The 27,070-nt window shown below is 44.1% G+C and overlaps 1 protein-coding gene across 9 annotated transcripts in view; it reads right to left on the bottom strand.

The window, feature by feature from the left end:
• Positions 1–2,271: 2,271 nt before the first annotated feature.
• Positions 2,272–27,070, bottom strand: part of SPTBN1 (spectrin beta, non-erythrocytic 1) — a 134,924-nt gene continuing 110,125 nt past the window's right edge. For all 9 annotated transcript variants that reach the window (XM_032747620.3, XM_030268700.4, XM_030268695.4 and 6 more), the window contains 18 exons: positions 24,168–24,314; positions 22,567–22,830; positions 22,045–22,269; positions 21,811–21,900; positions 21,291–21,569; positions 20,066–20,196; positions 18,568–18,772; positions 18,084–18,458; positions 16,134–16,378; positions 15,645–15,783; positions 14,684–14,768; positions 13,935–14,131; positions 12,822–12,928; positions 12,240–12,303; positions 7,091–7,329; positions 5,681–5,854; positions 3,991–4,033; positions 2,272–3,701 (listed from right to left, as the gene is read on the bottom strand). In XM_032747620.3, the coding sequence (XP_032603511.1) occupies positions 3,486–3,701; positions 3,991–4,033; positions 5,681–5,854; positions 7,091–7,329; positions 12,240–12,303; positions 12,822–12,928; positions 13,935–14,131; positions 14,684–14,768; positions 15,645–15,783; positions 16,134–16,378; positions 18,084–18,458; positions 18,568–18,772; positions 20,066–20,196; positions 21,291–21,569; positions 21,811–21,900; positions 22,045–22,269; positions 22,567–22,830; positions 24,168–24,314 (3,225 nt within the window). In that variant the 3' untranslated portion in view covers positions 2,272–3,485. The remainder of the gene's footprint in view (positions 3,702–3,990; positions 4,034–5,680; positions 5,855–7,090; positions 7,330–12,239; positions 12,304–12,821; positions 12,929–13,934; positions 14,132–14,683; positions 14,769–15,644; positions 15,784–16,133; positions 16,379–18,083; positions 18,459–18,567; positions 18,773–20,065; positions 20,197–21,290; positions 21,570–21,810; positions 21,901–22,044; positions 22,270–22,566; positions 22,831–24,167; positions 24,315–27,070) is intronic.

The raw sequence follows: 27,070 nt of genomic DNA, 5'->3' as shown, positions 1-27,070 counted from the left end.
ATTACTGTTAATCTTCCTGATACAAAGTACAGCCCTACCACAGAGCATAGTCCATGTGCAGAACAGATGGATTAACAGATTATTGGCATTAATCTAAAAGAAAACCCTCCCACCAACATATACTAAATTCTGATGGCTAAAGAGTTCTGGGGTTTTTCCCCATACTGTGCTCAATTTGCCTGGATATGGGAAGGACCCTCTGACACCCTCCCTCAGCTTAGAATGTGATGTGAGAGTCCCTCCAAGAGGGGAAAAAGGAGACTGACCTGACTACAGGACAATTCCTGTTCTTATCAGTGACAAGCAGCACAGCTGGGAAGCGGTTTTCCTTAATTAATTTTCTTTGAAAATGTTCAGGTTCTATTATGACTTCTGCAACGTATCTCCAGAGGAAGTATTACAATTTAGGTACAAAACAGCTGCAGTAATTGTTACCCTGTACTAGAAATCTTCACCCTTCAGTGTGCCTCCAGGAGGAACAGAACATTCCAACTGTCAGCGGTCCAGCCAAGGTCACTGGTGTAATTCAGAAAGTTGTTGCCCTGATTTTTAGAAGTGTTTTATTTTATAGTTCTTTTGAAAGTTTTAAAGTTCTCATAAAACTTCTTTAGCCTTCTGATAATGTTTACATATTTCTACTGGAGTTCTCACACACTGTTCATGTAAATAATGTGTTTTGCATTCTTATTTGTGGGAAGAGAGAATTGATGGACTGTTAGTTTGACCAATGTGGTTAGAAAAGTAGCAATTTCATTCTCCAATCCACAGTCACCTTTAGAATTCTATAAATACCAGATGTTCAAATAAAACTCTCTCCTTTGAACTTACCAAGCTTCTGTGTACTCATTTTGTGGCCAATAGCAACAGGATGTGTCACAACTGCCTCTGAGCAGGTGACAGCAGTGGGACTCAGTCCTGCTCCAGTTTCAGCCCCATTTCCACCACCCACCTTTGCAGTTTCTTCTTCCCCATGTATTTTCCAGCAGCAGTCCTTCCCTTCACGTGGTCCAAGAGATTCCTTCACTTCTCTCCTTCCGGCCCTGGAACACGGGTGTGTGCCCTGACCTGATTTCTCTGACTTGGCTTTGTCTGGGGAGGTTCCTCCTGACCTCTCTCTGCAGGGAACTGCTTCCTAAGGCTCCAGCTGGGAGCCTACTGGGATTCACTCCTGCTCCTCAGCAACTTCCAATCAGTCCCTAAGCAGAAAGGATTTTTATTCAAATCATTCTTGGGAACAACTTCCCAGTAAGGAGCGAGACAAACAAGAAAACAACTTTAAAGGCAATGTTTGACCAAATCACTACAGAACCACACACCACAGGTTGTTGAGAGCCATCTGCCTGACTGCTCATTGCACCAGCTCAGTTGAAGTGACACATATGTAAGGCATCAACATCTCTGTGCAGATTAATCAACTCAGAAAATCATTTCATAGTCTCTAATAAGGCTAAACTTCAGCTTTTTCTATTGTATTAGATTTTACATTTACAATACTAGCAGTGTTAGCCTACATTTTACTAATAATTAGGCTGAACAACATAACATTACAGAATAAAAACTTGTGTACATGAATACTCCATTGTTTAATAACCAAAAACTTTGGAAAACAAGAAAAACCCAGAGAACACTGTACACTCCATGAAAATAATTTAAGACACAGTATTGGTCACATGTTCAGGAAACTGTCACTTGGAAACACGTGAGTTTGCAGTTTATCTGCTTTCTACCAAAATAAATATTAGAGCAGATTTTAACAATCACAATACATTAAAACTTGGGTTCCTTACATTTCATTGACTTTAAAACATATTGGAGCTTCTTAGAGCTATTCCTATTAGAAGGTTCCCTAGGTGGCATCCAAGGTAAGGAAAGGACGTAAGCACTTGAGCAAAAGGTGGGTAGGAAATTGGAGACTGGTGCTTACTCAAAATTATGTCCTTTTGCTGCCAACTGGAACATGGAGCTTTACCTCCATTGGGTAAATGTTCAGAGAACTCCATTGCCCAGCCTCTGATTCGCTTACTCCCATCCATTTTGACAGTTTCACTTCCCACAAAAAGTATCTATATCAGAATATTTTTCAAAATATTCATTTAATTACCTTTCTCTTTATTTTTGGCACTTAATTTGGGAGGCAGGGTACAAGGGAGGGCAGGTGGGAAGTGAAGGGAAAGAAAAGTGGGAAGAGAGAAAACAACTATTTCAGAATGAACTTCCTCACAAAAGAACGGAATTACATTTGAAGACATCAGTTTCAGTGCACAGGAGAGATGACATTTTAAAATAACTTTATTTTTGATCCTCTTTCAAAATTATGATTTAACATTGTCAGAAATGAAATAAGAAACTTACCCAGCATATTTAGTTTTAAAAGCATTTAATGACATCGCATATATTTAACAGATAGGGTAAAAGTCTAGAGGTACAGTTCGATACAACTGAAAGCCAGTTCCAGTACTACTCTTGACTACAGGCCCAGTCATTGAAAGTTCATTCCTATTAAATGTAATTTTTGATTGTGCAGTAAGATGAAAATTTTTCGTTACAATAGTTACAGTGACAGAAATGCACACTATGTATCAAAGAGCAAGGTAATGTAGCAAAATTATAACACACAGTGCTGCAGCTGACAAGCAAGTAACCATTTGAGTAACATTACTTTTCCAGTAAATGCTTCAGTTCCACTTTTACACTTATTGATGATTTTAAAGGGTTTATTATACATCTAGTCTTATTATACTTTGTACTAGAATTATCTGAAACATACAATATAATGTATTTCAGAAAAAAAAAAATTTGAAAATACAGCTTATTTAAAACTGTACCAGCCTGTTAATCCATCTTGAACACCAACATTCTTATCTGTCGTACTCGATGCGGGGACGCTTCGGGTGGTGTTAAACAAACGTTGGGCTGTGAGTCAACGCATACCTGCACTCTGTTACAGCAAAGAGAACACACTACCATTTTAATTCCTGTTAGAAGTGCAGGGGAAGGCTCTACTAGTCAGGACTCAGCATAACATCCTTATGGAAGTGAATGCCTTTGAGAATTTGTACATTGGTTTCTCATGTGCACAGTAGATTCAAAAGCACCGCTGCCTTGCATACCAATAGCACTAGGAGTGGGTTATTTTCCAAGACAGCCTCACAAAATTGAGGAGCAGTTTAAATATTAAGACCTAATCTACATTAACTTCATTAAAAAAAAAAAAAAAAAAAAACCAAAAAAAACCAAACAAAAACAAACCCCCAAAACCTGGTCCTCCCTTCTCCTACAGAAGCTGCCCAATGCACCTCATACATTTGTAACTTTAAATTCTTTTTTTTTTTTGTTGGCTTTTTTTATTTTAAAACGCTCTATAAATAAAAAAATGTCAATCACATTGAGGAACATGAGGCACAGAGAGTAACGTATTGGTTCTGAGCTCGCATGCTGGAATTCCACTGGAACGGTCAGAGAAGTGCAGTGTGTGGAGATGGAATTCACTTCTTTTTACCAAAAAGGCTGAATCTTTTCTCTTTGTCTTTCTCTTTATCTTTCTCCCGCTTGCCAGGGCTGGACTCGCTGGTTATTGTGACACTGGCAGGCAGGGTCTGGGCACGGCTGGAGGCTGGAGTGCTCTGGGTGGTCGGGGACACTTCGATTTTGTCTGAAGAGATTGCTGATGTGATGGCCTGAATCCACGTGTTCATCTCCTCCTTCAAGAAGCCCCAAAGGCACAAAACTGTTACAGCCAGCACACCCCTCTGACTCCCGCAACAGTGTGCAGGGGGAACAGACACGGGTGGAAATTCAAGGAAAACCAGCCCCAGCTCATCCCCTCTGGCTGTGCACCTCCAGACACACCTCCTGGAAGCTGTACCTGAGCAGCCCAGGGCCTATGCATCACCCACACACAGAGTGTACACCAGCTCTTAGCACCTGCTTCTCCCCATGGTACAGCAGCACAGACAGCACAATAATAAACCGTAAGAAAAACACACTTACATCGTCTTTGGCTTGGAAGAGGTATTCATTGCCATCGGTCAATCTGGAAAGAAAACACCATCAAAAATTTAGCCCAGGAGTGGTCACAGTGTTTCAACTCCTGCTCGTTTGGCTCCAGCACATGAGTAGCCCGAGGCACACAAGACAACAGTGCACGTGTGCCAAATGCTCCCAACAATCCCCGTTGTAGTACACACATGTAGTAGCTCTGGGCTCTGAACATGCTCAGAGCTCAGGTGGTACAGCAGCCATGTGGCTGCTGGCTCAGTACTCGCTCTTTCAGGTACATCTTTTCTCCTTTGCAAAACACATTATCAAAGTTTACTCAATACTTTCACAAGAAAAATGTCACAGGCAGCACCCAGAGTTTTCATGGCTCCTGTGAAATCCTGCAAAATTGTGCAGCTGCTCTGCTCTTGTAGCTATGGTGGTGCTGCCTCAAGGTTCTGCTCTGAGTATTAGTGATGAGCAGCTGCCTCTCCTCACAGTGAAAGCCAGAGTCTTCCTTCTGTTTGATTCCTGTGCTGATTTTACTGAGGTGGTTTAAATGGGATACATTTAACAATGTGATGATACATAGAAATGAAAAAACAACTGAGTATCACCATAACAAGCAGGAGGCAGGGGCAGCAGGAGCTCTGCTGCAGGTTTCCCCATCTTTCCCAACAAAAAGCAAGCATTTTAACAACTCTTTATGAAATGAAATTATGGATTAAATAGTAAAATAACAGTGCTTGAGTAAATGAAGTATCTACATGCAAGTAACTGGGGGGCCTGATGCAGGTGATGGAGCTCTGGGAAAAAAGGGCAGTTGGTTTTTCTGCCTAACTTTGGATTTGGAACAGCATATATTTCCATTAGCAATTCAGAGAGGTTTAAAATAGTCTAAAGGATGAATCACATAGCTGCAGGCCTGTCTTCAAGAAAGGTACATTTCCCTAAATATTTGCTATATATTTCCACATATATTTTCTATAAAGTATATTTTCCCCAGATAGGGATTCTTTGATCTTTAGAGGATTCCTGCACCAATATAAAATAACACCACCATCACCTTTGCTCTGCCAAAAAACTCTAAACACCTGTGTTGGAATACATGACCCAATCACTTTATAAAGTAAATCTTCTTTAACAGGATTACCTCACAGCTGTGTAATGAAAAATATTTTTAAACTGTTGGCACTAGAAGATTATTCAGTAAACCAAAGAGTTTACCAAGGAAAAGCCTTTTTTTTTTTAACTTTTGAGCAAGAGGTCTTTCACATATTTGAGTGAAATGGTCTGTAACTATATGTTCCAGACCTGAATACGTGAGATGTGTTCAGTAGTATCCTAAATTCATACTGAAAAAAATTAAACAAGAGGCTTGATTTGGAAAAGAGCAGAACCATGATCACTGCTCTCCACCAGTTGCAGAGGGAGCGGCTGAAAACCCCAGCACTGTGAAATGCAGGTCCCCAACTTCAGGCACACAAATCTGATCTTGTCCCAGATGAAAGTGCTCTGATTACTGCAACACTGTTTGTTGTTTGCTCACTCTGATGAATGGACCACAGCTCAGGGATAGAAAGAGCTTGCTTAGAAAAGCAGGTGCTGCAGTTAACATTCATGGTCAGTTCCTGGGCTGGGTTTCCCAGTAAACACACCCACCCATGGCTTTCTCCAAAGCAGAACACTGCCCCGGGTTTACCTGAGCTTGAACACATGCTTCTTCTTTTTGTAATCAACCGCTACTTCGCAGACTGCATCCTTCAGACTGACGGGGATCTCGTTGTGGTAAGGGATGCCAGAAGCAGCAGCTTTCGAGTCCTTGTAGAAGCCCATCTCTTGGTTGTTTATGACACAGTACACATTATGCCATGACCTTTGAGACACAGGAAACAACAAGAGCAGTTATAAATCCAATGCTCTCACCTGCAGAACTGGAGAAACCAAACATCATTACTTCTGTAAGTTACTGGAGAATGGTTGTGTGAGGATGTGAATACAGCCCATGCTGTCTCGTGAACTGCAGACAAGGAATTATTTCATGGAAGCACAGCTTTAAGACAAAAGCCAAAGGGAACTGAGGTTCCCAGAGCTCCCTGTGACAGCACATCAACCTGTCCTCACAGTGTTTGGCAGACTGGGTACTTTACATTCTTGAGACAGAAAACGATTGACCTTTTTATGACAGTGCTCAGTTGTAGAAGGAATTCTCACTGTGCTGCAAACTGATGAGTGGAATGGAATGGACTGTGTGTGAAATCCTTGATTGACACAAATACTCTTAGTGGCATCATCCACCTCATTCTTTAGTAGAACAGTGAAAATTAACGATTACTGGAAATAAGAATACCCAGACACTAGTACTGGTGGCTGTCACTGCCTCAAAGGTGTTGTCTGGTGTGAACAACTCCAGTGGCACAAAATATCCTGGTACTGCTGTACTCACTTGAGATCTCAGCTCTGCCAAGTACTTAGGCTCCTACCAAATCCCACAGATGTTGCTGCAGCTCAGCACTTGCTGTGAACATTTCCCTTGTCAGCCAAGTCACAAATCTCATTTTGAGAACTCTCTCAGGTCATGAAGGACCCCAGTCAGCTTTTTCAGTGCAGACAAATCTCAAAGTTCTGCCTGTTTGAGACCTGCAGGACATTCCTTGGGAATGGAATTGACTATGGTGCACCAATCGTCCTCTGTTCATGCTGAACAGATTACAGAGTAGGTGGAAAGTGGTAATGTGCAAATAGAAAATGACAGAAGAATATGAACATTTCTAGTCTCACACCTACATGGTTTTCTTTTCTTGTAGTAACATACAACTTGAGAGATCTGGAATCAAATCCCACTACTGCCACAAATCCATCATGTGGAATGGAAAGTCGTGGTATCTCTCTGCCTCAGTTTTCCATCTCACCAATGTGGCTAACGCTGTCTTTTGTACCAAATATCTTCAGACTGCAGTTCCCCACATGGTGTTCAGCCCTGCAGCCCCAGCCCTACAGCAACAGGAGCCTGGGAAGTCTCTGGGAGATGAGAGAAGGCTGGAGATGGTTGTGTGCTATCTTGGGCAGAGCCCTGGGCTGCCATACCTGTGTTACACATTGGGCACTGTACCTGCTGGAAGCTTTCTTGCTGTGTGTCTCCCACTCATGCTTGCGGTGTAAGAAGCCCTCCATCTGGGCTGAGGGGATCTCCTGTGTTTTGGCTGGGAGGGTAGCAGCAGTCTGGGCCTGAACACCGCTCTTGGCTTTGCGGTCTGACGTCGGGGAAGGAATGGGACTGGACTCTTTGGAACTCGTCCTCTGTTCTGCAGCTCCATTGACCATTTCATTGGTTTCTGCAGTTTCTGCCACCTAGGAACAGTGGAGAACACGTTCAGCCAGAAGGCCCCAGCACTGAGGCATTCTGCAGTTAATCTGTCTCCCTGCACAACGTGGCTGTGTATAAACTTTGCCTGGACAACGACACAGGCCAGTAAGTTCTTTCTCACACTCCATGGAGACACAGGAGGCCAAGGAAATTAGAAGGTAGGAATGGATTAGTACCCATTTTATAGGTGGAGAGATGGGAAAATAAAAGCAGCTGAACATCAGTGTGAATTTTACTGTGCTCTGCTCTGCTGGTCAATTCTTTTATGTGTTGTTACTCCTAGAATGAGAGCATTTAATTCTGTTGCTAAGTACTCAAATGTTTGGAACAGTAACAATCACACTTTCTGCAAACCTAGAGGAACAGTAGAAGTTATACACATCAGCCACCTTAAGTACATTTATGGCATTACTGGGGCATTAAAGGTCCATAAAAGGTATTAACTATGAGTCAGCAGAGAAAGATATCACAATCACCCAGGAGCATTTACAAAAATGTGTGCAATTGATTTGTTTCTGTAAAAGCTCCTTTCCCGCTTTCCCCGTTCCCCTAGTGACACAACAAAATCAAAACATGCAGAAATTAGAAAGATTACACCATGCATCTCCACCATCCCAGTTAGGATATTGGATCATAAAGACAAGGGGAATGAGTGTCAATTGATCGAGGTCTGGTTCAGACTGGCGTTATTAGGTAGATTGGATTTTGGTTAAAGGAACTGAAAACCACCACAGTCACACAGCATCACACAGCTATTTACCCCCAAACAAAGACAGAACCAAGGCCTTGCCCATCACTTGCTTTGTTGGTCGCGTTGCCTGGCGCACTGGGATCGATAGCCTAGAGAGCAGCCGTGTTTCCAGCAGCTCTCACTGGTCAAGCTGGCGACGTCTTCAGGAGCCATTCATCCAAAAATCATTTAAATTGGAATCCTAATGGCTATAAGCTTTTGAAATGCAGCTTGGTCCCAGTTTTTTTTGGTTTTTTTGTTGTACCATTACTTTGATGTGTAGAGCCGTTGGTAGCAGCTCAGGAGTTACACAACCAGTGTGTAGTATTATTATTAGCAAGTTACTAAAGCTCAGTGCTGCTAATGCTCTAGTAGATTACAAACATTCTGGACTGGTTTTATGCAGACAAGCAGGTTTTTGTAAATGGCACAATAATTAGACATTCCCACTTCTGCACATGGCCTGGACAAATCAAAAGCAGCCAAATTATTATGCAACAAACTCAATTTTGCCACCATTTGCTAGAACTTCTTACACCTGCCCAGTATCCATTATTGTGCCTCACACCTTGTACCTCACCATTGGCCTATAAAGATCTGAGTGTCAGCTTGCTCTGACCATGGGAAGGATTGGTTAACTGCCTTTAGCAACCTAAACCTCCAGAGCACAGACACTACGTCCTTAAACAGGGAGAGAATTGCAGCTCACATTGCACTTCAGTCAGATCTGGTTTACCCTGTCCCAAAAGACACATAGCCTTACACTGCTCCTTCACATCTAGTATCAATCTAAGCCATCAACCCTCACAACTTGTACCCAAATCTCAAAGTATAACAAAAATGTTGCATTAAAGTGGGGAAGAGGGTAAATAGATGAGACTGAAGTTTATCCAAACACTGCCAGAACACAGGTAGTGGAATGAACAACTCCTGAGTCACCATTCATGACCCGTGTCAACCACCCACAGCCAACACCTTTCTGTCCAGTGACAGCTCCTGAACCTCAAACTCTGCTTTGCTGCTGGCTGGAGCCCTGTCTGAGGGACCTGGCACCTCTTACCAGCACTGAAGAATCACACAGTCCACAAGAACTTGTCTCTACAACTTAAACTCCCCAGAAATACCTGGCCCCTGAACTGACACAGAAAGCAGTGCATTTGCTGGAGCAGTACGAGCCAGATGCGAAAACAGGACTGCTTTGAGGGGTACCTAGAACCTCTAATCTGAGGTAAACCAGACCAGTTTCAAACCAGCAGCCACTGCACAGCTGCTTAACATATTTTATGGGAAATAATATGGAATTCAGTGCTGTAACCCTGTGGCTTTGAAAAGTAACTGCCAACTTTAATTACATCATCAGACCTGCACCTTCTACATCAAATTCTACTGGTTGTAAAAGGGCTATGAAAAACTTTTCTAATGCTATTTCAGGTTTTATTTCCTTTCATGTGTTATCTACAATTAACAGAAAACAAGCAAAATAAATCATGAACAGCTATGCAAAGGATGTGTCATGAAAACGGAGGAGAAACAGGAGCTGAACACATTTTAATGGAAACATGCGTGGGTGGGGCATGCGGAGACAATGCCACGGAGGACAAACAGCAACAGCAAACTCCTGTTACAACACAACAGATCTCATGTATATGATACAGCTCTCTCAGTGGGGCCTGAGGGGTTAGTTGGAAGCACTTTAGTGGCTACAGGCTACTCTGGAAATCTTTAAAGCAGGACTGGGACATGCAATGAGACAGGTGGTGACAATGACACAGGTGCCCTTTGGATTTCACAGTGCTTGAAGCAACATCTGCTCAGTTCATCGACTCAAGGCTCTGCCCCACAGATGAAGAACCAGATGATTTGCCTGCGTCAGATGCAGATGCCAACCTCTAGGCTGCTCTATCAAAAGGACCTTCCTAATGCCTTTAGCCACACCCACAGGTGCAATAAATAGATTAAATCCTACTCTTCTAGTTCCTGAAATGATGACCTTATCAACGACTTACTTTTTCTTATCATCATCATCATCCAAGTGGAATTTTTATGTAAGTGTACTAATACAAATAAAAAAGTCTATCTCTATAAATTCCTTCTACAGACTACTTTTTTTCATTAAAATACATGTGAAGGCTCTGCAGATGGTGGAATCTGAAGCTACAGCTGTCCTGCCCTGGGAACTGACACACTTTTGAGGCACAGGGCAGCCACCAGAGCATCCCCTTAAATTCATATGGAATTTTAAAAAGCATTAAGAAGCTATATGTTGTTATCCTGACAAAAGAAAAAAAAAAGCAAAACAAAACATGCATCATGAAGTGGAAAGACAAAAGTACAGTTACTGAAGCACATCCTTTCAATCACTGCTCTCAGTTCACAAGCTCAGCCCACACAGAACAATCCAGCTGCACTGCTCAGCCAGTTGTCAGAAACCAAAATTCTGACCAACAGTAGCACATCTTGTACCTTACTGACACAGCTCTGTAACACCCAAGATATTGCAACACAGGACTCAACAAACCGAGCTGGGAAGTTCTCTTGGAAGACCGAAGTGCAGATGGCAAAGATGAACATGGAAATGCATCATGTAGCATGGCAACAAAATAAAATTCCAAAAGAAGCAAACAGGTGATGTATAAGGCTATATAACCAACAAGATGATTATCTGGGAAGTGCTTGAAGATCACCTCACATTCCCTGCCACAACTGCAGAGAATTTATAAACATTAGAATGTACAAGAGCTCACTTCAGGACTGAATGCTAAAGAAGAATCAAAATGTTTTATTTCCAGAAAGAGAAAGATGGAACTGCTGTGTACTGTGGAGCATTGGCAGAGTCTGTGTGTAGACTCAGACCTAACTAGGATGGGCTTCTTTAAGCCAAACATGTGCTGAAAGGCATTTCCTGCCAGAGCCCTCAGCTGGGACTCATGTTTGCTGTACAGCACTGTAAGAGCCCTGATATCCACAGATCCCAGCCTGCCAGGAGCCCTTCCTGCACTGAATGTGACCCCGGAAAGCCAGGCTCAGCAACAAAGAGAAGCATCCTTTCACTCAAAGCATTAACTGAAACAAGGAGGCTCTGCAGGAAGGTGGGGTGGGGAGCCAGATTCAGCTCCTGTGTTGCATTAACTCCAGGGACATTTACTGGCATTGTCATGGCTGCACACGAGGATTCTTGGCATGCATCCTGACTCCACTGGGACACCCCCGTCAATAAAGAGTGAGTAAGGCATGGAGCATTCAGCCTGCACCTATGTAAAATAAAGAGCTGGGATCTTAGTGTATTTTATTTAGTTCTTAAAGGAAAGCATCACATCCTCTCCCCAAGGGGTTACACCCTACTCTCATTTACACCCCTGCCTCTCTGGTGCCCAGAAATAAAATTGCTGTAGTGCCAGCTGGACAGACCAAATGGGGCCCCAACACAGCAAGATCACAACTCTGCATGAAGACTAAACCCCCAGATAAATCTAGATACTGGTTTTGAATGGTTTATTTCACGTTTATTTGTCTCTGCAGTCAATGAGTCCATTCTGCATGGAATGTTATACAAACTAACCTTAAGGCTTTTATTTGTCCACAGTCACACTTCCCCCCTCCCAGCCCTTCCTGCCCAGCTCACTCATGTGGATTATCTTTGGCCTGGTACATAACTCTTGCTAATGCAGCTGATTTAATAAAGTTGCCGTGCTGAGACCTGTTAGTATAACTCGATGCGTCATACCTGTCAGGTCCTAGTGCTCTTCTTCATTAGGATGTAATCTCATTACATCTCAATTACTCAAATAAAGGACGCTTTCGCTGGAAAATCTTAATACTATTAGTGACATGAAAAACTCACAGTAAATAACATTAAATAAATGTGTCACCTTAAAGCAACTGAGTGTCAGTGGGGAGATTCAAATAAACAAAGATTAAAGTGAAGCAAATATATGTCCAAGGGGCTGCTAATTAAATAAAAGTCAACTGATGGGAAGGAAAAGAAAAGCAGCAGGGAAATCTGAGGACAAAAGATTAAACCAGTACCAGTAAACCATACTGAAAAAAGGTTTCTGTTGCTGCAAGTGATTCTGTGGGTCACAGTCCAGACCATGAGCGGTCATTGGCTGTCCGTCTGCTAATAAAGTTTTTGTAGTTTTGGTAGGTTTGGGAGCGGTAACTAACCCGTGGAGATTCCTGGTCTGAGGGCAAACCGTTTTGGGAAACTTGTTCTCCTTTTGTCCCATCCCTGTTGGAGAGAGGAAAAAGAAAATAAATTGTATGAGGTTCTTGGAAGTCACCCATCTTGTTCAATAAAATGAGATTTTCTTACAGAATATCAATTTAAGAAATCCAAGCACGTTCCTAAAATCCTCAGGCCCAACTGAATAAATCCCGTGTGAATTTAACCAGGCTTTACTAACACTTACCTTACAAATAAACCTCCTCTTATCACATAAGCAATTTAATAAATGACTTAAAATCTGTAAAATATGCTCATCAAAGAAAAAAGCCAAGGTTGTTCAGAAACTGCAATGGCCCAGGGGACAAAAGTAGCATTCCCACTTTTGGGCCAGGGATACCTCAGCAATGACAACTGGAAAATGGAACTTAGTACGAAATTCAGGGATTTGGGAGAGGTCCTGTCCCCATAAACCACCAAGTCTTCTAACAAGGGTTATATAAAAAACCCATACAACCTCCTCTCCTTTTACAGCACATTTTCGGCCCAAGGGTTCCCCAAGGGAAGTGCAGAGTCCAGCTCACCATTGCTGCTGGGAGTCTCCATCCTCTGCAACCTTGGGCTCCGGAGTGGGCGGCTGCCTCTTCCGCTCCTCCTCCTCTTGCTGCCGACGCACCTCTAGCAGTTCCAGCTGGGAGAGGAAACATTTTTTATTTGAAAACATGGCTCATTTTTTGTGGGGCATTCTAGAAACTAACAACTCTGTAAGCTTTTCTGAAACATTACTGAAATTAACATGAATGGGGATAAAATTGGAAGGCATCAGTCTTTAAAAGCATTTGTGGCACTGAATTTGTCAGGGAGGCCATCAGCATCAGATCGTCTGACAGCAGCCCTCCACTGGCCATGTTTATTTTCCAACTCATTCAATTAGAACAAAACCCAGACAAACAAGAAAACAGCCCAAGTTATGAAAATATCCAAAAGTGACATCTTCTTGTCTGCTTGCCAAACACAGAAATAAAATGTTTCCCGTCTGAATCCCTGAAATTACCCATCTCCAGAAAACCAGCCTGATTTGTGAAGATGCTGAGGAACTCCAGTCCCTTTTGTCTGCAGCTGTGACACTCAGTGTGTGTGAAAACCCAGGCCACTTCAACTGCAGTGTCTAAAGCCAAATTATTCCCCCAATACGGTAAAATGCTCTCCAAGCATTAATGACTGACACTGCAGTTGTGTTCCTATTGGGGTTTGGGGGTTTTTTTGCTTATTGTGTTTTCCTAGGGGACAATTCATCCTTTCACTGGAACAGTCACAACAAAACAAACATCACTGTCACTGCCCCCTTCCCACCACTGTCATCTTTAACCAAAAATAATTGGCCAGCCAGTATAGCATAGGGCTGCAACAAACTGCTAAGCTCTGAAATTTTCTTCTGGGTCATCACCCCCAGGCCTGAGACAGCTCCTGCTGACTCTTTAGGTCATTTATGATTAAGCTTTTTCCTTGCAGGTTAGTGAGTTCAAATTAACCAAAGAGGGTTTTTTAGTATGTCTGGAAATAGGAAACTTCAGGCTCTGTGCAGCTGGCTGAGGTCGATCAACAAACAACCAAGAAACAGAGATCAAATGAGTGATGCTAGGAGTTATTCCAAACCACCAGCCAAGAGGAATGGCCAGGAAGGTTCAGACACTCACTGTGGTCAGTCTCTCCAGTGCTGCAAACCTCTCGTCCCATGTAGCTGCGGATTTCTCAAACGCTTCATGACGCTTGATTAATTTCTCCACCTCATCAACGCTCTGCCCTATTTCACGACTGGACAGGTAGGGCTCCTGTCCCAGCAGCCAGGCCTCAGCCACGCTTGCATCTCTGGAGAACTGGTGCACCTCCAAAACTGAGCAGAGAGGGCACAGGTGTCAGTGCCATTAATGTCACAAAGAAGAGCATCGTGAAGTCATCAGGCAGCTTTGGGATTTACCTAAACCCAGCTCAGGGAACAAAGTACATGTACTTGGCTAAGTGTTCCCCTTAGCTAAGTTCAGTGAAGCTGGTCACTGAAAAGATAGACATTTCTCCTATTGCCTTTGCTTTAGGGAAAATGCAACTTTCATTTTGCAAATTTAGTGTGCTTTTTCGTTCTAATCTGCTGTGACCTACTAATTTCAGCATAGAAATTGGAATGTGACACCTGCAAATACAGTAGCGCTACTGCACCGAGCTCCAAATTTGATCATATAGAGCAAGACCTTCAGTGAGGGTTTCTTGGTTTCAAATTCATTATTTAACAACCAACAGGTGTGAACTTTGCAGCTATTCCAGCACAAACACACTTCCAAGCACTGTAACAGAAAAGTGAGGAGCTGCAGGTTTTTTTCAATGCTCAGAAAGGCACAGTGAAGAAAGCTAGATATGGCCCAGCCCAAAAGAAATCCAAGGGTTTCCTTACTCAGTCTCAGCCACTCCCATCTGTCTTCCCATTTGTCAATCATTTCTTTTCTTTTTTCTGTCAGCTGCAGGAGCTTTTCCTTGATCTGGATGGAGAGCAGAGAGCAGGGCTGTTATACAAGCACCAGGCACCAGCTCCCCCCAACCCTGCATTGACAGACACAGCACAAATTCCTCAGGAAGTGACTTCACTGTGCAAACAACAGCTGTTTTTCTCTTCCAAGTATAAATAAATGTGACATTTGCATAAGCTTTCAGTGTATGTTAAAAGCTACAGCACATTGAGTATTTGATAAAAGGGTGTAATGGCCAAACAAATGTAAATAGTGCAATCAGGCACTGAATCTTCCGCCCTTTTCCAGTGAATTATGCAAAATGTGTTGCTCTGGACTGTTGCAGAAGCTCTCCCCTTCCTGAAAGGGAAGTGTCTCTCAATGTTTGGTTATCCACCCTTCCCCAAAGGGAGGCAGGAGAACCAAGGGCTAAGCCTTTATCCTGTGGCCTAGACATCTCACAAAATAAATCAAGGCTTTAAGCAGTTGGATATGGCTCTCTTAATATTCCTTGAATTTAGCCCCCACACAACAAACATTTTCCTGCTCATTCCCCTGGCAGGCCTCTCCACAGAATTCCATTTCCCCTGTAGGAAGTTCAGGCTGTCTCACAGCTGCCTCTGCCCTTGTTCAAGGAAGACACCTTTCCATCCCAGAGCCATTCCCTGCAGAATGGAATGTAGCAACTTCTTTGCATCTTCAGGACTGAAAACGACACTTTAAATCTCAATGTCACCTCTCTTACCCACCATGAATTGCCAGACTGAAGTTATACGCTGATTTCCCAACAGCACATAAGTGCACTAGTCCCTAAGGTGACACTTGTCATTATTCCTCTGTGGGTGACACAGTTTTCTCCCTTGTAAGGAACCCCCAGGAGCCCATGGCAGTACACAGGGAGCACGGTACCTCCTCAGATGCATAGTGTTTCCTGGCCAGCAGAGACTTGCCAAGCTCAATGCACGTAGTGAAGCTGTCATTTCGGGCATCAATTTCTGCTTTGATCCCCTGGTGATTGTTCATGAGGAGTTCCACAGATGAAACATCCCTAAAATTACCAGAAACACAGATTTTGGATTCAACAGCTGCTACATTTTTAAAACTGACCCACAACTCCATAAGGAAAAACTTGATTCCTAGATTGTCTTTGTAGTTCAGGAAGCCTTTCCCAAGGAACAGCACCATTCTGGCCTGAATCACAGACCAAATAACCCCAGCGTGAGGCCAAATCTCTCTGGGTACAATTTTCTATGGCAGTTATTCCAGCAGCCACCCACATGAGCAAGTTGCTGCAGCAGCAGGCTCTGAAAGCCACTCTCAGTGATACTGAGCCCTACAGATGTTCCTCAGATGACCTGCAGCCTTATCTTTGGATGGAGAAGGGATGCCTTGCATTACCTTGGCTTTTCCTGGGCTTCTATCTGCCGGATAACGTCTTCCATCCAGAGCATGAGATCCCGAACCATGCTGAAGAAGCGGAATTTGTCTCCTGTGTCCACCAGCCTCACCCTACGGCCCTCACAGGCATCCAGCAGTGCCTTCCATGCCTCTAGGACCTCGTTTTCCCTCTTCTGGATGTCATCGGCCTTGTCCCCAGCGTAGGCAGCCTGGAGGCGCGCTGCATCCTCCTGCAGCTGTCGTACCTGCAGCAGTTTGAGAGAGACAAAGCCATCAGTGGGTTTGTGACTCCTGGATTATTAATACAGAGACACTTATCTGCTAATTCATCACTTGAGGGGCTTTCTAAAGTCACTGCAAATGGATTTGGTCTGTTCACACTAGAAAGGTCTGTGCAGTTAGTAAGCCAGTATTATCCCTCAGAGAACACTGTAGGGTCAAGGGACCCCCAAAATAGCAAAAATTTGCCACTGCCTGAACCTGTTGTGAGACACAGTGCCAAAATCCAGTGTCTTACATTTCAGGGCAAATGGGAACCATTTTAATCATCAAATTCCCTTCCTCTCATACAAGGGACAAAAGCACCTGGGAACTCCGTATTCAAACCACTACTGCAGCTGACAGAGGTTATTTTCAAAAATGTAGACAATGACTTCAAAAAGAAGAAAATGTGGAAATGTTAAGAACTTTCTCTATTAGAAATCTTTTCCTTTCAAACACTGTCTTGGGATGGCAAATGCTAATTCCTGACTGTTTTTCATATTTTGCAAGCCAGGAAACATTCCATTAGCTTTTGTCTAATATTTTTTTCTTTTTCATCAAATCAAACAGCCTTCTATCTACAGGAATAGAGACCATGCCTCTCTCAAAAGGATTCACTCAGTGCTCTGGCTGTTTCACTCAGAAATTATCTAAGTGCCTTCCCCACAGCTCTATGCTGTGATTACATATTCCTTCACTTAGGTCTTAATTATAATTACCTTTTTGAGAGACTGGGATTGATGTTTTGTGAATGTCTCCCATTTTCTGTATAAAATCTACAGCTTCTGAAAGTAAAACACCTGGAAAATCAAATGCTTGCTCTATATTCCTTTGTTTTAGTGTAAATTGCAACGTAACAGAGAAGAGGCTGGCAGCTGGGCCATAAAAGCTCCTTCCTGACCTACTGGGATAAATACAGTCAGTTGTAATTCCTCCACTCCTTAAGAAATCTCTTCCCTTCCCAAATTCTCCTTGTGGCAGCTGAGTGTTGTATTTTTGATTTAGAATCCCCCCAGTGCTGTACAAACAGCTGCCATCTTCTACTTGGCACACCTTACCTTCAAAAGATTCAGAATTAGATCAAGTTTGGATGCTTTTAAAATCTTAGCCTGAACTGTGGATTTTAAATCTCTTTTGCTCTTAGGAAGCACCAAGAAAAGCTATATTTAATTCAGAATGCCCAGATTCATAACCAAGACAGAAAGCTTCTGTGTAGGTCTTTGCCTCTCAGAAAAGAAAAACAAAAAGTGCTCAGTACAAAGGGTTTGACTGGGGATTTTTGGTGTTTTTTAAAACACAAAAACTTAAACTGACCAACCAAAATAAAACCAAACCTCAAAAAGCCAACCAGGCTTATACATTCCTTCATATTTTGTACTTTAAATCAATACAGAAGCTCTCTGCCTTTCTCATTTCTTCTTCAACAAAGGACAGGAAACGGAATAACATCCAACAACTGCCAACTTGTTCAGAAGTCCATGTACTTACAGATTGCTACTTTAGATAATCAACTGAATGCAATGACTGAGCAGCAGACAGATAAGAAAAGGATGAGGGAGAGGTTATTCCCACAGCACTACACGTGGGAAGCAGCTGGCAGCACTCTGTCTCCCAGCCACGGAGGGGCCAAGGGCAGCAGCAGACTCTGCAGCTCAGGTTTCCACACCCACAGTTAAACCTGCCACACACCTGGGTGCCCAGGGCCTGGATATCATGCTCAAACGTTGTGTGCATTCTCTGCAGTGTTTCCACTGTGTTTTGGTCTCTACCAAGCTCCTCAGGCAGTTTCTTATGTTTGTCTTGGATACGTCCTAAGATCTCCTTGGCATCGTGGTAAAATTTGTGTAGTTCATAAGAGGCTGCAAGGATTTGTGTTCTCGTGTCAATGAGCTCCAGGAGATCTGCCCAGGCCTCATTGAGTCCGTCCTTCCATTCAGCGATCGTGGCAGCGTCCGAGTGGCCGGAGTTGATGAGTTCATCAGCCATGTGGTTGACAGTATCCACCCGCTCCTGCCCAATGTTCCCGGTGTCCCGGGCGAATTCCCGGAACCGCTCCTGCAGCATCTGGAAGGCACAGAAAGAGCCTCATGCGGCACTGTGGCTACAGAGAAACCTGAGTGAGCCAAGCCAGCCCTTGTGAACAGCACCCAGAGGGGCCCTTCCAAGGACTCACCGTGACATGTTCGTAGTCCTGACCCAGCTCGTGGGACCCTGCCACCACCTCCCTTTCAGCAATCCACTGCTCCAGGTCATCCACCTCGCGGTTCAGCTGGAACAGCCGGTGCCTCTCGTCCAGCTTGCCCCTCCTCTCCTCAGCGAGGTCCTTCAGGCCCGCATAGAGCTTGTCCACCTTGGACTGGCGCATGCTGATGCGCTCGCTGGAAAACCAAACAGCACAGAGTCTGCATTGCCTTTGCAAGCAAAACCAAATGGGGAAAACTGCAAGGAATAAAAGTCACTCGGGGTATTTAACCCACAGAATGCACGTCTGCTGCAGGCAGGAATTTGACTTGGACATGCTGGGCCAATCCTCTGCTAGCAAAGGTAACAGCAATAGCTGGGAAGCCTGTCTGTCCTGCACTGTAAACCCCTGGCTTTAGAGAGGGGAGCTGGAACCCAGCTCTCCATTTGTCTGGACACACATCACACAGCTTCTCCCAAAGCCACAGGCAGGATCTGAGCTGCTGAGGCAGGGAGAAGTTCCTTTTCAGTTAAACTCTGCTTCAGAGCTAAGCAGCACTCATGGGTTTCTTACCCCTTAAAGTTCAGCATTTGCACAAGGGATAAATATTTCTACTTGCTGTATCTTTTGCCTCTATTTTGTCTGAGCCATACAGTGCTGTCAAAATGCCTTCCATCTGCCTTGTAAAGCTGATGATGTTATTCCAGTACTCAGACAGCTCAGCCAGGAAGTCTGCTCTCATCAGAAGTGATCGTGATCACAAGAGAGTGCTTTAGAGTTGAATAACAACCTTCCACGGGAGGGAGAGTGTGTCTGGCCTAGGCCAGTGACACCTTCCAGCCTGTGCAGGCTAAGCAGTTAAATACATCAGCCTCAGAGTAGAATCAGCTTTGCAGCTGAAGCCAGTGGAGATTTCCGTCTGCTGAGCTGCAGCTCTTACAGCAAAACGCTTCTTAAGTTTCTTGAGTTCTCCCTCAGGGAAAGCCATTTATGAAAAGTGAGATAAATTTACCAAAAGTAAGACGTTAATGTGCCCATGTTTAAAGCATCTGATTCCAGGCTCTGATTCTGCTGGAATCTCAAATAGAAGAGACAGGTCCTGGGGAGATCTGCAGAAGGATTGATGACAGTGACCTTCTCTGCTGGACATTAAAGTTAGTTGGAAGAGCAGATCTGGACCTTGGCCTGAGGACTGCTCTGCCTACGTGACGTCCAGCAGTGCTGGCAAGACCTGACACTGCAGCCTGCACAGGGGACAGGTGCTCCAGGTGTCCAGAACCACAAGAAATCAGCAGCTGCACATATTGACCCTGTCTCTGGCCAAATCAGGGTGGTCCAACAGATACCTTGAATTGCGTTAGGCTAAATTCCTCTTCCTCTGTACCTCTGAGCTACTTACTCTCTGTGGCGGTCTTTGTGTGTCACAACCACCCAAAGGGACTGAATTGCTAAAAGAACACATGGTCCAATTAAAAATGGCAGTTAATACCTTTCTGGGTGATTATCTGCCACCAAAGTTCTGCTGGTCTTTGAAAGCTGGTGCACAGTTTCAGCATAATCTTCTACAGCTTGTTCCAAAATCTGGTGTTTCTTCAGCATGGACACTGCACTCTGTTCATCCTGTAAGTGTGACAGAAAATGACAGGAAGAATTATAAGGAGCTGCTCTCAAGTACAGCTTGAAGACAAGTCCTTCTGCCAATGGTGTAGAACAGTTGATGTCACAGCAAATGGCATCCCCAGAAAGCAAAATAATGAGTGAAAGAGATAATGCATCAACCTCTCTGGGGTGCAGAACAAAATTACATCAGCTGGGCATTGAGTATGTTGAGTTTCCTCTTCTATGTGGAAGCTTTTTATGTGTTTCCACAACACTGGTGCAGGACTCAGAAACATAGAACAGATTAAGACACACCACTTGCCAGGCATCTCAACAAAAGCATGGGGTAAAGAAAAAAAATCCTACACAGTCCATGTCAATGGGTTCTCCACCAAAGTGTCTGGAGAAGCTCCAATCAAAACTTTTTTATGCACTGTTATAGCTAAGAAACTATAAACAGCCTCCTACTCTCAGTGTTAACTGATACTGTCAATAAATCCTTTTCAATACAATATTTTGCATAGTGAACTATTTGCAATAGATAAAAAAGAAAACAAGCCATTTTTAGCTGGAGACTGAACACCTGTGGAATGTGTTCTTCTGATACAAAGCTGAGCTTTATTTTACCAGGGCAAGAAACATGGTGCATTTATGTCAACAACAAACAAGCTCCAGCACTAACACCTCCTTGGAAAACAGAAGTTTACATTCCCTTTGGTACGGTGTGAAGCTGGAAATCAAAGCTGATGGTCACTGGGAGTCAAGGCTGGTGACAGTGGTAGTAGCTGACTTGACTACCAGGTCCCATTTCACAGCCAGGTGCATTGTACTGTCATTCAAAACTAACAGAAAACTGGACCTAACTAGACCACACTGGCAATCCTGACCTTGCAGTGAAGGCAGTGCAAGGATGCTTCCCTGGTTCCATACAGCACAGTCTATCCTGCACACTGTCAAAGATGCCAGAACAGGTAGAAGCCATGATCACTTGAGGCTTCACCAGGAAGTTACATTTGTTTATGTTACCATTCCATAGCGCCACACCAAATTATGTCACCTGCCTCCCTCCAGCAAAGCAATTAAGGCCAAAGTAGTGTCACTGTGGAGCTGCTCACCTTGGCTTTCTCTTCTGACATCATGTAGAGCTCTTGCTCACTCATCCAGGCCTCAGCCTCGGCTGCATCGAAGTAATACTGCTGAGCCCTGTGAGACTCCTCCAGGCGCTTGTGGCGCTTCTCCGTCTCCTCAATGAGAAGGTTCCACAGCTGCTTCAAGTCTGCAAGTCTCTGCTGAATGACTTCAGCATTGGGGCTGCTCTCTGTGATAATGTTCTGACTCCTCTCAAAAATGTCATCGATACGAGGCTGGTGACCCTGGATTTCTTTCTGAAGGGTCTACATGGGAGAAAATTGACTGATGAGACAATGCACAAATGTAAAGAAAATACAAGTCAGGGGTCTTAACTCCAGAGGGTCAGCAAAACACACACCATCACCTCATGTGGACAACTCGGGGCTGTGACACCACCTGTGGTCATGCCACAGCACCCATTGTTTTACCCCAAACATTCGCTTCCTGAATTAGTCAGCACTAAGGAGAAGCTGCAGGTATGGAGCTCTAACAGCACCCACATACCTGATTTTTCTTTATTAGTAGCTGCACAGTCTGGAGGTTGTGTCCATGATCCGTAGATGTAGCTATGGGCATCCTCTCTCCGACCCACAACTGAAAGAGAGAGTACACATGATTTCAAGCAACCCCAGGTACACTTGGGACAGCAGAAAGAGGCTGGCACACACAAGCTGCAAAAAGCAGCAGTATTCCAACATTTTCCTACTGGCTGGGGAACGGGATTTCTTTGATACTCACAATTTCATCTTCCACATCCCGGTTGAACTGGTGGATCTCTTTGGAGGCCAGCAGGTTGGCCTTTCTCTCATTCAAAGGTTCCAGCAGCTCCAAGAATTTCTTTTCTACAGTAAGGCGTTTGCCATCAACTTCATCTGTGCTCTTGCCCTCTTGGCTCAAAGCCCTTGCCTGGCTTTGCAGCTCCTCTATCTCCTTCTTACGGACATCCATTTGATTCTCCAGCATCTAAACAGAAACATGGCATAAAGGTCTTGTAAACCAGGACAAAAGCTATTCATACAATTAGGGCACATAAACAGCTTCCTCAGAAGGGAGAACAGAGGCTGGTCAGTGAGGATTCACCATGTTAATAACAATTGTCTGATTTGTTGCTGGATGAATTTCTTGTTCCTCTTAAAGATACTTGAAAGAATAGGAAGAAAGAAAAGCACTTCTTTCTTTTCTAAACTGAAAGCCTGCCCTGCCCATTCTTTTTAGTGCAGGTATCTGCTGCCTGCTCGCTGCACCCCATGCTCTGTTTACCTGCTGCTTCTTCAACAGGATGTTGACACTGGTGAGATCTTTTCCGTAGTCATCCGACTGGATTTGGCTCTCCAAACCATTCAGCCACTTATCCAGGTCTGCACAGCTCTGGGTAAAAAGCTCTGCCTTGTTTGCATCGAAGAGACGCTGAGCCTTGGTCTGGGTGGTGGATTCAAGCTCGTCCCACATTTGGTGGAGACCTGTCAGCTTCTCCTTCACCACAGCCTCAGTCTCTGGTTTCTCTGCAATGAGCTGCATTCCCTCCTGCAAAGCAAAGAGCAACCAAATGGTACTTCCTCAGGAGCACTCACAGCCCGTTAGGGCAATTATCCTGAATAATAAGCACTAAGGATTTCTCATCTGCTGGCAGTATCAACCACTCATTTTCTATCTCCAATTATCCAGTGATTCCTTCCAGAACATCAGCTCTCAGGTTCCCGTGCTGCCTCAAAGAGGGATTTTTAGCAATGGGAAGGTCAAGCAATGCCTCCTTTGTCTTCTCCATTGCATATGCTCCCCAAAGGGAGCTCCTGGGGCCGTGGCTCAGGCAGGATGGAGCAGGGAGCTAGAGCTGCACATACTGTGTTTCCTGAGGCCCCAGCTCCTGGGGGCCACATCACCAGAGAAACATGAACACACAGCATAATGCTGGGAGAGTTTGGGAAACACTGCCTTTATTCAAATTATCTCTAGCTATCTCTGGGTGCAGATGGGAATGCTGCCCCCAACCCAGCACATTCCATATAAATATTAATCCAGGGACTGTCACAACTCTGTACACAACCCTGGTCCTTCGCTGCAATCTGATTTTTCAGAGGCAAAGGATGTATTAGCATCACTAAAAAGGAACTTCCAGTACCAAGAGCAGCCTTAATTACACCATTAAAGGGTATTGCTATTTGTAGATCACAGAAAAGTCTCTAATGGGATATGGAGTGCCAAAGTGGGAGAGGAAATGAGCAATTAAGCTAACTTACACTGAACAGAAACCCACTGTCAGAGCTAAAGAGGAGACTCCTCAGTGCTCCAGAGCTGCACAGGAGAAATGGAGGGGGAAAGTACAGCTCATCATAGCATATTAAGGCTTCAAATAACTTGATACAGAGCTGTGAATCTTAATTAATCACAAAACTGGATGTTCTTTACCTCATGCCCTAATTTTGCATGGGCAAAGGCAGCTTGGTTATAATTCTGAATGAATGAAAGCCAGCTTAGCAGCACAGAAGAATAAACTCAGCAGTTCTCTATTTTCTGTTATTTCCCAGGAAGTGCTTCTACTTTATTGGCTCAAATCCCAACATTTGCCCCACTTACCCTGTGGGTATGAAATTTAGGCTATGCCTTCCTTCTGGCAGATAGGAAAGGCTAGACAAAACTAAATTGGCACCATAGCCAATGTCTGAGTGAATGTCTTGGATAAAAGACTCTTAACATCAATGAAGAATAAAATGGGTTGGATGGAGACACAATGCACCAGAAGTCTCCTTTAGCCTCAGCTGTGGGGTGATTTAAGGACCAGTTCTGCAGAGGAACAGATCCCATCTCTGTGCACTGCCACCCTGGACAAAGATAAGGGCATTTTTTGAGTGTTCTTCACCTACCTTTTCAATCTTCTCCAGCCACTCTTTGTTGGATGCAAGCTCTGCCATGAATGCCTGATGCTTCAGCCATTTGCTGTGCAGGTTCCTCGCCTCATCATAGGACATATCCTGGGCTGTGAGCATCTTCTCATTGATCCAGAGGGAGAGCTGGAAAAGAAAATACATGGGGGTGTGAGGAAACATTCCTGGTGTGAAATAATGCAAAATGCCTCCAGATCAAGGATAAAGAGACACCTCTACAGAAGAGTTGTGTGAGATTCAGAGAGTGCTCTTACTCAGGGATTTACTCAGGGCTCAGTCAAGGATCTGCCTCTTTAACAGTTCAATTTTAACAATACATAAATAACCCTTGATTCAAGCAGAAAGGAATCACTTCTATGATAAGCAGAATTAAACACACAGATCCCACCCAGTTCAACAGCAAGAGAAACAGGGACACATGTACTACTTATTGGTTAGATGGTTTTGTAGAGGTTGTTAGAGATGATTTTGCACCATTAATTCACAGCATATTTGTACCTTTTCCCCTCAGTCTTTTCTCTGTATAGGTTTACATAAGTAATTTGTTTATTTATCCAATCTCCAGGAGTGTTTTGGTACTGGAGACTTCCCTTTTCCCATTATATAAAATCTAAGACTGTTTTCTGTCTGATTTTCAGCAAGTACAAAGGCCCTGGGGACAATTTCCATATCACCATTAGAGAAAACCAATACTTTAAGAGACATTTGATTTGCCAAGTGCAAATGGAATGTGAAAATGATCCTAGCAGCCAACATCGCATTTCCTCCCAGGGTGAGTCTGACTGCTTCATCTGTCCCTGAGGTGTGGATAAAAACACCATTCACAGGAATGTTTACGGAATTTGAAAAGGTCCATTTTCTGCATATTTAGACCGGAAAATGTCAAAACAAATCTCAGCTTGGTTTCTAGAAGAGCACTTGGGTGAGCAAGCAGCCCAAAAAGGAGAGGAACACAGCCTCTGCTCTGTGCTCAGGGCAACAAATTCCATTTATCACTCATGAGCCTCTTTTCACCTGTCCCTTAAAATTTCAATTGTCCCTTAAATGTGCTTCTCCCCAAAAAGGGAAAACTTATCAGAGCAATCAGAGAAACTCCTCATTGGATCTTCCCATCAAGTCTAAACAGAAAAATGCTCATGTTAGTGAAGAGTTCTGTAGGTAGAAGGTTGCATTAGAACAGGCTACTGTGCTGATGAACAGTCAAAGTCTACATGGAGATTAAGATATAACCCAGAATTAGTGGTTTTACTCCTGTCTTTCTGTGGAGGAGACAGCTGCTCTGCAAATTGCACTGCTTGGCTTTTACTTGCTTTTACTCAGCCACAGCATTAAGGCTTCTGGAGATTTAAAAGTGCTTCCCAAGGAGAGGCTGGATGATTCCTGTTACCAGCTGGGGGAAGGCAAGACAGGGACAACATGTGGTTCACAGCCAGGGCCTGTTGGGATAAGCCCCTCAGAGCACAGAAATGCACATAAAGTATTTAAGGGCTCACTGCTAAAATCTGGGTTTTGCAACCACTATAGGCACTAAAAATAAGTACCTTGTGTGTGAAAGTAGATTTTCAGAAAATAATACAGCTCTCTAAATTGCCTCAAAATCACACTTGGAGTATTTATTTCTCCAGAAATTGTTAAGGCCAGGAGAGGATGAGGCTTCCTCCCATCCTTTGCACCCATACACAAGACCCTGTTCCTGCTCTTGGCTGCCACTCTGCAGTGGCAGAAGGAAGGCAAATGCAGAGACAAATCCTTGTGAGCCTGGGGCAGCAGCAAGGCAAGTGGAAAGGGCTTTGAGTGCTGCGGCTCTTCCCAGACTGTGCCAAGAGCCAAGCTGCCAGCCCATCCTACAGGGAGGCTCACATGGCAAATCCTGCCAGCACACTCGGGGAGAGAAACTTCAGAGTGCAGAGTCTTGCCAAGAGCTTTCACCATGCCCCTGGAGAAGTGAGTCCAGACAGTGCTAGGGCTTCCAAGCACTCGGAAGGTTAGCTGTAAACTCCTTCCTCGAAGGTGAGCTGAGAAAGAGCAGGAAGTCAAAGAAAACTAAATGGCAACATTTATCACATCTCCTCCAGTTCGGATTTTCTGCTGTCACTATTTCATTCACTCAGCAAATTTATTTTACACATTCATATTGATGAGTGCAAGAAACAGCCAGAAAAGCAGCGCCCCAGGACTAACCTGTGACAGTGTTTCTGACTCCTGACAACAACAAAATCTGCTGTTTTCCCTCACCTGTGACCCCAGAGGGGGGTTTGTCACTGCTGGGCTGCTGTGAGGAGCATTATTCCACTGCTCAGGAGTGCTACTGACCCTCCTCCCCAGCTCTGCAGGAAGAAGTGAGGGGTAGGAGGCCACACTCTTAAATACCTCAGTGAGGGGTGACAGTGACAATGTGGCTGCCCTAGGAATGGAAGGGCTGCAGAAAACACTCTGCCTTTCCTCAGGTTACACACAGATGGGAAGCTGCCCCTAAGGCAGCAGCAGGCAGGAAGGCCAAAGGATCGTTGCTGGGTGAAATGGGGACTGACTCAAAGCTGTTCCTTAACAATTCCCAGCTTCACAGGCAGTGCTAAGGAAAGAGCCATGGGGGGAGGTGTTGCCTTGGCTCCCTTCCACCCCACAGGACAGTGCTGCTTCATCACAAACCCTCCAGCCCAACAGAGTTGTCAGCAGGCCCCACACTGACGTAAATTTTAAGTTTTCTCAGGAAACAGTCCTTCAGTTATCCCAAAGTTAATGTCCTCTCAAAGAGAATTGGAGAAATCCCTGACATTTGGGTAATTGTAAGTTTGTCTTTGAACTGTGCAGTTGAGACATCCATGTTTTAGTGGCTGGAGAGAAACAAGGGAGAGGAACGACATTCAGGCAGCCAACACTAG

This window comes from Taeniopygia guttata, chromosome 3, assembly GCF_048771995.1.
Source record: "Taeniopygia guttata chromosome 3, bTaeGut7.mat, whole genome shotgun sequence".
In the NCBI taxonomy this organism is placed as follows: Eukaryota; Metazoa; Chordata; class Aves; order Passeriformes; family Estrildidae; genus Taeniopygia; species Taeniopygia guttata.
This window is presented reverse-complemented; position numbering and strand designations above follow the sequence as displayed.